Source organism: Psittacula echo (genome assembly GCF_963264785.1).
Source record: "Psittacula echo genome assembly, chromosome: 4".
NCBI classification, from domain to species: Eukaryota; Metazoa; Chordata; class Aves; order Psittaciformes; family Psittacidae; genus Psittacula; species Psittacula echo.
In genome coordinates this window covers 13,429,824-13,440,159 of record NC_137738.1, presented here as the reverse complement: position 1 = coordinate 13,440,159, position 10,336 = coordinate 13,429,824, and the positions used below count along the sequence as shown (strand labels likewise).

Here is a 10,336-nt window from a genome sequence, read left to right as displayed (position 1 = left end):
GCAGGGGGCGCGGGGTAGCGGCGGTAGGAGGAGGAGTCGGTGTCGCCGCCGGATGCTGCGAGGAGGTGTCGCGGCCCCCCTGCGCTGCCGGCCGCTCACCTGAGCGGGCAGGAGGAGGAGGAGCCGTCGGCCGAGCTGCGCGAAGCCTGGCGGCGGCGAGGCGGGCGAGAGCGCAGAGGGTCGGCAGGGCGGGTGAGACCATGGCGCCGGGCGCCTAGCGGGGCCGGCAGCGCGGCAGGAGGCTCGCGTCCCGCCGTGTGCTCCCGGGCGCCGGCGGGAGCAGCCGGCGGCCTCCGCCGCGGCCTAAAGAGAGCGGGCGGCCTTCCTCTCAGCGCGCCGGGCGCGGCGCCGCGGCCCACAAGATGTCCACTCGGACGCCGCTGCCCACCGTCAACGAGCGGGACACGGAGAACGTGAGTGTCGGGCCGGGCCTTACCCCGCCGCGCCCCTTCCCCCGCCCGACGCGCCCTCCGCAGCCGCCTCTCCCCGGCACCTGGCGGAGGCCCGGCCCTGCCTGTCCTGTCCTGCCGCCCAGGCCGGGTGCCCGGGGGGTGGGAGGGCCGCAGCCGTCCCCTCGCCTGGCGGGCCGGGCGCTCCGCAGCGCCGGGCCGGCTCCACCGCCTGCCCGCGCCTTAGGCTCCTCCATGCGGCGCTGCCGGGGCGGGTCCGGCGCGCTGGGATCCACGTCGCCCCAGCCCGACCGCGGCCCCGGGCCTCCTGCAGGGTCGGCGGGAAGCCCCCGTTCCGCACCGAGACTGGGCAATCTTTTCCAGGCGTTGTTGGGCTGGGCCGGGCTGCCCTTATATGTACTTTGCGACTGTAAGCGCACACAGGCGATTTGCTTCGGTGCCTCTCCGCGGAGAGGCCTGTGGCCCCGCGGGCTGTATGCCGGGCTCCGCTGCCTTCACTCGTCCCCCACTGCGTGTACCCCTACACCGGGGCCGGGGTTCCCACTGGTGCGCTTCCTAACTGCCTGGCGCTCGGTCCTGTCTCGCCTTCTGAGATTCAACCGTACTTATCCTTTGTTTGATTTGCACCTCGAAGGTGGTCCCCAGTGTAGCTGTTGCGGTACTCCTTCCTCTGTTCTGCTTTGTGTTGCAGTTGAGAGAGGCTGTTGTCGTGTCCTTGGTACCTCCCGGGCTGATTGTATCTTCCTTTGTGCACTGTTTAAACATATTTGCGCTCTTCCTCTGCTCCGCCCGGACTTCATGTAGCAGAAGCATAGGGTTGTGGTGGTCTTCCAGCAGAAAATAACCAGCCTTGGTTATGATAGGCAGTGTACCTGCGAAATCTTAAAATCCTGGACCATGTTTGGTCCTGTCCATTGGTGGTGATTATTTAAATAGGCAGTAGTATGGGAGGTGTGAAACTTCCATCTTAGCAGAGGAGACCAATATTAAAGAGGTATGTTTGGAATGTGGGCTAGATATCATTAGTTACATTCGAGAAGGTGACAGAAGGTGCAAGAGTCGTACAAAATTTACTGCATGCAGTCACACCCAACTTTGACTTGAGTGGAAAGTGATCAGTAAGAAACGAAGGAAGGTGGCCTGGTGGGTTGAAATTGGTTGAAGAAGATGCTTGCTTGTATTGCATCAATGTGTAGAGGTCCTGGCCCACAGTAGGAGCTAATAATGTTTGTTATTGTTACTGTGCAAGCCAAAGCAGCAGTGTCTGCTAAATAGGTTATTGAATTATGTGAAGTGAAAAGTGAATATGAGAAGAGGGTTTGGAAGACAAAGGTAACAGAAATGAGATAATATAGTTAAAGAAGTGAAACCCTAGCTTCCTGTCTTGTTATAATGAGCTTTTTAGTATCAGTTGCTCAGTGGAAGCTGAATTGACATAGCAGTATCAGCCTGGTTACTAGTTAAAGCAAGTAAATGCATTTGGTCTGTCCTTACACTTCATGGACTGATGAGTCCTGTATTACTGTCAGAATGAAAGCAAGTCCTTGAGATTAAAATGAAAGTTTAGATTTAATTAAAAGACAAAGTGAGTTTGAGACTCATGAGTCTCCATTTTAATGTATATAGGAATGTAGATGAGAGAGAGATGACAGGAAGAAATATTCATGCATCTATCCAGTAATATAGTACATAAGATTTGCAAGGTACATTTACACAAGGCAAATGGAAATCATTCCCAAATGCCATCAACTTCTATAGAATAAAAACTCCAATTAAAGTGAGTAGTTGATTTAGAAAATAATATGCTACATTTGAATATTCTATTTTGACACCTAGAGATGAGTAAGGAGTATTTTTTTATTGTTATTATTTCAGAGAGTGCATTATCAACCTGCCCCCTAAACCAGCAAACCAGGTTCGTACAACAGACTACAACACATATCAACATACTCAGAATTGCACATTTGCTCCTGAAAATCTTGGTATAAGTCTGTAACCTAACACTAAGGACTATAATCCTCCAGTGGGATAAACAGTAAAAAGCTGTTCGGGAGTAAGTTCCCAAATCTGCACAAAATAATCCAAGTGCTGTTGTTAGTATAGCATCAGCTGGGGTTTGGAGCAGTGACCTCAGGGAGGTTGTTGCTTCTGCCCGTTAGGGAGCCTCAGGAATTCCTCTTTGCTACCCGTGATCTCCCTTACGTAAGACCTTTTGCTGAAGTGGCACTTGTGGGATGGAGGAGGAGGTCTGTTGCTGACTTCCAAACAGCAGCATTCTGTGATTTAAAATGGATTGTGTCAGACTGAGGTGAGACTCTTCATTTACTTTGCATGTGCTTCCTCCTGCTCGTAGGCACTAATGAACTAGAGAAGTGTTTATGCCGATGGGTCTTGATGCACAAAGTTTAGCTAGTAAATGTCAGTGACTGAGGTGGTAAGAAGTTGCAGCTAAAGGAAAGAGTGAGCAGTTAAAGAGCAGCATGAGTGGTTTTGACCTGGTAAATAACTTCGTCTTTGTAGTGCATATTTCCAGTTCCTGAGTACATATATTAGCGAAGCTCTCATGAGTTCTGCAGCTAATGGTGATCTTCAAGATCTCCATCTTGTACGCATGGCCATCTCAGCAATGTAGCTTCATTGTGTGTCTCTCAAGGGACAGACTGTATCTCTATATGCTGAAGAGAGCTGATTGATGGTTCTGAGTACAAACCTACATATATGTCCAGCTGTGGTTTGCATGTGGTGTGAGGCATGAAATCACAGGGAAATACCCTCCCAGTGCCACCCCCTGTCTCTTGGCTGCTGCTTTTGGTGCTCTTTAAAGTACAAAAGAAATAAAATGTCAATGTATGCTTTTCTCAGTGAGTATGCAAGTGTGTGTTCTTTCATTTGGAAAAAATAAGATATAATAATTGGATATAGCCCCTATCATAAGAATATATGTTTCTCGAGGAATTATGGGAGTTCTTGAAAGGATGGGTGAAAACTGTGCATATTTCCATAATTCTTTGTGCCTTTTATCCCACAGCACGCTTTGAAAATGGTCTAGAAAGGAATTAAGATCATGCAGCAGATTACTTGATAAGGTCTTACCAGAAAGCTGGTGTGAAAGGCCCAGGGACCACCAAGGGACAAGCAACAGGTGGAGGGAAGCAGTGAAACAGTCTATGTGTGTGGAACAGACAGGTCTGGTTACGGCAATTCACACCCTCTTTGTGTCTTTTACTCTTTGCTGTTATTTACATCTCCTGGTGCTATGTTTAACCTCTCTAGCAGATGTCTATCAGTATTTTCATTTGGGAATTTTTTTCTCTTTCATAAAAGCTATGCTTAAAGAAACAAAATAGAGTATGAGTGTCAAACACTCCTATTGAATGGTTTATTGGGAAACTTGGTGAAATTAATGGGTGGAAGCAGTATGACAAAGATTATTTTCATGCCTGTTACCTGATTTCATTTTTTCAAGAGAGAGATAAGAGTAGTATTCAAAATACTAATTTTCCTGTGTTTTGATTTTGCACAAGTAACTATTAACAGCTTTCTCTTGATACATTTTACATAGGTTGTGGTAGGTAATGTTTCGTTGCATTCAAACACTTGCTAGTTAGTGGTTTGGTTTAGTTTGGGTGAACTGAGCTTTCCATCTCTGCCTAAGCTGGAGGAGGAGAGGGACAGGAATCAAAAGTTTTGAGCTAGAGTAGCTTCTTTGTTTTCATTGAGTTGATACTCATTGAGGAAAGATGGGCTTTTGTATTTTTGCCCTTTATATTGTATTGGTTTGTATCAAGTCATTAAACTGGGGAATGATTTTCCTGAATTAAGGCAAAAGAAAATATGTCAGGAATGTGTTCTCTTAAGTGTTTTTTGGGAGCTGTGTATAAGAAAAGACTCATTCAGTGATCAGCTGTGTACTAGTTACTTTAATAAAATTAATAAAAATGATAATGCTGTAGTTTTGCTTTTTCTGATATGAGGCTCTCCGAGTCTACCATCAGAATACTTCTACAGGAAGTGCAACTTAATCTTTTGAAAGGTATTACTATTATTTGTGAAGGTATTATTATTTATGTTGCAGTGTCACACGTAGCTAAACTTTAAGGTATTATTTTGCTTTGTACTTTTCAGACACATTGAATTTTACTAATTGTGCTGGAGAGATCTTGCATGTCTCCAGTGGAAGAAGGAACAAACAAGGCAGGAGTGCCAGTAGGTAACACTGGCCAGAGTCTAGGAGGAATGTGGGAATTGTGGTTTGCCTTAACTTAACTAGTGCCATATGAAAATGATGAAGAGATGTCATGGCAGAGGGATTTTTAAGGAAGGACAATGCAGAGACCTATGCTTGTGGGATTTGCTTCATTATCATACAAATAATTATAATTTTGACATGTACACCCATTTTCAGGTTAGTGAAGGAAGGCTGATGTCTGATGCCATCCAAAGCTTTCTGAGGGAGAGGCTACTAGGCAGCTGCATTTCAAAGAGGAAAATAACCCAACAGGGCAGGAGATAAGAGAATGGTCAGGTTGGGATAATAATGATTATACCAAATTTTTTTTCTTTTTTTTTTTCTTTTTTTTTTTTTCCTCCCTTCTGGATTTGCTTTTGCACATTAAGAACACATGGTTTTGATTTGGACAGAGGGGCGTGGGAGAAAGTATCTGACAAGAATTCTTTCGTTCAGTGCCTTAAGCAGAAGAATGGCCTAGTTTCCAAGCCTTATGGGTTCAAGAGTACAGCTGTATCTTTCTTATCCACAGGAGATGGGCTTTAGCAAAGTGGAGAATGCCTGTGTTTTCTTCCTTGTAAGATCATTTTCTTTGGTCATGAATAACACCATGAGGTCATAGGGGTTTTTGGAGTGGTAAGGGCAGGGTATGTTCTCCTAATCTTATTTTGAAGGCTTGTGTTTTTTCTATGCAAACTTTTTTTGTCGTTTGGTTTGTTTCCATTCAAGTCTTGAGCAAGCTCCTATGTTGTAGGGAAAAACACGTTTAGCCAGAGCATTATGCAGAGAGACAGCAAGGTTCCTTTTGTCATGAATTATATTATCCATTTTGAAGCCTTTGTGTGAATCTGAGAGTTGTGGGACAGGTGATCTAGATGTTTAGTTTCATTTTCCTTTCATAAAGAGAAGTATTTTGGAACGAATGAGGGCAAAATGTAGCTTCATGGTTCAATGTTCTTTTTACGCATCATAAAAGAGTATATAGTGTTAAAAGTTCAGGATGAATTAATGCAGTTTGATTGTACTACTTGTTTCACACTTCATGGGGTTTTTCAGGTTCACAGGTAAACATCAAGTTGGATTGTTTGTGGTTGGTGTTCTGAAAACTGCACTTACATGGTCAGTGGAGTTAAACGCTGAACTAGAACAAAGACATTATGTTCCATGAAGCCTTGTTCTCAGTGGGCTCTACTGTTATAGGGTCACGAGGACTTACTGTTTATAATAGTATAGCTCCATTTTCAAACTCTGCGCTTGAAATTTTCTAATCCTCACTAAAGGCAGGATTTTTTCCCCCATGGCACCTGATTATATTTGGAAATTAGTGTTTCTACTGTAATTGTGGTAAGTTTTTATCATCACAATTGCTGTTGTTCAGCAGACAGACCTCCTGCTAACTTCTAATCGATACCAGTAGTTTTAACACAGAAAAAGTAGTGACTTTATTTTTCTTTTAAGTGCAAGTACAGTGATTTCTATAAAATTAAGTTCTCCATCAGTGATTTGTATTTGCACTTGCAGAGGTTTTTTTCTTGTTCTCAGAATATAGTATGGACCTAGCCTTAATAGCTTACTGATGTTAAACACTTTTCCAGTAGAGCAGATTCATTGACAAACTATTGTATAAGGAGAGATGATTTTACTATTAATGTGGAGCTAGAAAACACTGATCCAGCTAAAGCCCTGAGACAGATTTCTTACTAATTGGCCTACTAACAGCTTGTGAGCTTGAGCTTTCCAAACACTGTGCTATTGGAAAGAAAGCACTTCAGCATCTCAGTTTAGATACTGTCTTTTAGTAGCTTCAACCTTTCTTTTTAAATATACCTTTATGCTCTGTGCTGCCTTACAGAATAGATATACTACTTGTAAGTTAAGCAACTTACAAGTGGTAAGTTACTTGCATGACATGTTTCAAACTTAGCTTGTTTGTGTTCTGGTCATGACATGATCTGTTAGATTTTTTTGTTGTTGGAAACACAATGCTTGCTTTTTGTGTGGGTGCTTTTTTTGTTGTTGTTAGTTGTTTTTTTAGTCTTTCTGGAATTTCAGAATCACCAAACAACATTTTTTTTTTTTATGACTTCACCATTTTTTCTCGGTCTTCATTCTTGAATGTTTACTCCCCTCTAGGTAGTGGTAAATTAAGAATAAATATTCTCTGCAGTCAAATGTTTCTGAAAACAAGTATGAAACCAGGAAAATACCATTGAAACATTCACATCATTCAGTGTAATGAATTATAATGCAACTGAATCTATTTTAATAATTAGCTCTTTCTCCACATCGACTACCAAGCCTGTTTGTTAACATGTTTCTACTTTTCTTACATTCAGAATTAATTCATAAGTGTGTGTGTTCTTTCTGCTTATTGCTAAACTGAGCTTTAAATTGAGCCAGTTGAATTTCAGCTGAGAGAGATTATTTCTCCTTTTTTGTTTTTGTTTTTCTGTGAATAACATAGTGAAACAGTAAAATCAAAGGGTTGCTGAGATCTGAAGGACAGTTTAAGACTTCATAGCTGTACGTGATGATTCAGTTTAGACAGTTTTGCTGAGCATCCTATTGAATCTAATGTTAAAAATCCAAGATGGTCCTTGTTCTTAAGGCAGTTTTCCATGTGCTTGTTTCATCTTATTTTTGTCTGAGTAGTGACCAGGCACACGATAGCTATCATAGTAAGATAGTGTAAAACAGAAGCATTGAAAAGTACTCTCTGAGCTTACCATAATCCTGCATCTTTTGGGACTGAGATGGCAGCTGTAAAAAAAGTTCAGTTGTTTGGGTTTGTTTGGGATTTTTTTCAGATGTCAGGGATTTCTGTATGCTTTTAAGGAAAACACCAACTTATGCAGAAAGACCTATGTTCACAGTTGTAGTAGGGCATCTGCACAGTTAAATTCAGCTGGGCTACAATTAACCTTTATGGCAGTGAACTGAATGTGCTCATAGAGCAGTGCCATGGCTTAGGCTGCAGTGATTGGTCAGCAGAGTGTATTTATGTAAAACCCAAAAGTGCAGGTTGTCTGTGTGTCTGTATAGAACGGAGAATCATTATGTTATTTGAAAATTCTTCATCTTATCAAGACAGCTGATAGACAGTCACTTTACATCACTTAAATCATTGTGGAAGGTAGACTTTCTTCTGCTGGAACGAATGCAGTGTCTGCATGTTTCTTAGTTCTCGTATTCTGTGTTGTTGTGTATGGATGCAGGAAAATAATTTTCCTTTTATCTTGCTGTTCCTATGTTTGTGGGACACTTTAGGTGTAGGCTGTGAGTGTCACCTTGAGAAGTGGTCTGCACTCCACTTGTTTAGTTACCATTAACATGACTTAAGATCAAGATGACTTTTGTAAAGACTCCTGAGATTTAAGTGCTCAGAACCAAGGACTCATGGCTCTTTGTCTGCAAACTATTTCAAGTTTGCAACATTTTATAAAAATGTAAGATACGTTATCAAAACCTACGTTCATAATAGAGTAATATAATGTGGTTTTTTTTTGGGAAAAAAGATTATTTTTCTTCACACTTGCATTCTTCAAAAGACTGGCAATATCAGAAAGAGGACTCGGTTACAGTAAGCTTTAGCCAGTTTCGTTCTCGTAATTTCCAAGCTGCGTACCAAATCTAAAGAAGCACTTGCAAAAAAACCCAGCAATCCTAGAAGAGCAGTAAAACAGTCTTTAAATTGTTCAGTTATTTTGAATGCCTGGTGAGCGTAATCCCTGATAGGTGTTCATAGTCCTAATGATTTCTCAGGTAAGGATTGATAAACATAGTTAATTTATACTGAGGAGAGAATAAAACACATTCATGACTTCAGATCAGTGTCTGCGTTGTTCACCATGACCCTAGTAGGGTAATAACCTTGTTTTATGTTTAAACATGTGGCCTGTAGAATTCACAGAAGTAGGAGAATGTTAATCAGAGCAGAGAATGATATCCAAACTTATATATTTGAATTTGGTAAGAACCTTTGTTCTGTTGTGTTGCACAATGTGTTTTAGACATACGTATCTGCAATGTAGATAGCTTGAATAATAAGACACAACTTTATTTCACCTCTGATGAAAGCACTTGTGTAGTAAGTACATTGATGTTCACATAGCTGAACATACAGAGTTACTGGATAGCCTATGGCAGTCTTTTGCAAGAGCAGATACTGATAATATTAGTGGTAACAAAGTCTAATTGGTTTTGTATTATAAAGTAATAGTAGCACATGATAACTTTTAAAATCTCAAGCAGAGACAAAATTAGGCAAGGTTGTTAGAGAGAAGTGATATCTTTCATTAGCCAGATGTGGTTGAAGAAAATAGATTAGATTTGGGTAGATTAGGCCCTAGCAGGGCTTGCTGTAAAGGCTTCTGCCCCAGGCTAACCTTGTGGTAAAACCTGTAGTGCCTCTGCTCCACTGTACTTCTGGAGGAGGACCCACGCCTTACTCATGATGCAGTAAAACACGCACCATCTTGTAAATGGAGACCCAGCCTTAGTCACTATGATAGAGTGCTATTTTCAGCTCTCTTGGAAGCTTTTCTCCTGACTTCCTCCTGTCCCCACTGTGGGTTTTTATCTTTTCCATCTCAACCCAATACTTAAGAAGAAAGTAGAAGAAAAATAACGTAAAACATCTTCTACTTGTCTCCAAGCACTCCCCTTTTTCAGAGGGGAAGTGGTCATTTATTTGTAATCTTAAAGGTCATCACAGACCATTTTTTCTTATTTAGTCCCTTGAATATTTGACTAATTTCATTTTAAACCTGGTGATAGTCTGTAACCTGCCATCACAGCAGCTTATTCCTTACATGCTTCCCAATATCTGTCTCTCTGAGGTTCCATTTACCCACATTCAGTAAGTTGCTGGCCGTTTAATATGCCTAATTTACTATCTTATCACACCCTTGCCCCCATCACCTTGTTTTCTCACATTTTGCTTTCTAATGTGCTTTCGTGCTTGAGCTGGGGAACTTGTTGCCAACTTACTTACACTTCTCACTCTTTCTGGGATCTTTTCCAGTTTTGCTCATTTAATGACGTAAGCAAAACCAATACAAAGCTTTACTAGAACTACATAGCTGTTGCTCCTGCTTATCCTTCAAGTAATATTCTTCTGTATGAATCCCAAGGAGCATTTTAGTATGGGAATAATCTGGACTGGGACTGAAGAAATGCTTTGCTATGGGTGGGTTGGTGGGAGTTTTTTCTGGTTTTGGGGCTTTTATTGAAATTATTAGCAAAAAGGACTACTACAACTTTAAACACTCACCAGTCAGATTTAGTTTTCCTCACTCTGCATTGCCTTCCCTCCCCCCTAGTAAAGTTACTGTACTTTCTTCTCTCAGATAACAACCGAGAGTAAGCAAAGCTTTATAATGACTACTTAGAAAGAACATGCAATTTTATAATATTCTTTGTAGAGAGAGATATTCTTCATAAACTCAGTAGATACATGAGAAATGTAATGCGTGAGAATTGCTGAGTTAGGGAAGCAAAGTGTAGGGCATACTGCAGTACGTGTAGCAGCAGTGTAAATTACTTGTGCTTAAAGAGTAAATATCTGGAATTCCTTTTCAAGAGTGCATGCTTGACTTCAGTTGTATATGAGTACCTTTCTAATTCTTAGGTGCTTCTGTCATTACTTAAAATAAGCAGAGGCACAGCTCAAAAATTCAGAGAATCTCATGCATTAAGA

General features: G+C 41.6%; 1 protein-coding gene across 7 annotated transcripts in view; it reads left to right on the top strand.

The window, feature by feature from the left end:
• Positions 1-339: 339 nt before the first annotated feature.
• MARK1 (microtubule affinity regulating kinase 1) overlaps positions 340-10,336 on the top strand; it is a 57,543-nt gene continuing 47,546 nt past the window's right edge. For all 7 annotated transcript variants that reach the window (XR_013956655.1, XM_080616317.1, XM_080616316.1 and 4 more), the window contains exon 1: positions 340-413. Coding sequence is in view for 6 of the 7 variants with exons in the window: in XM_080616317.1 (XP_080472443.1) it covers positions 363-413 (51 nt within the window). In the remaining variant the exon portion in view is untranslated. The remainder of the gene's footprint in view (positions 414-10,336) is intronic.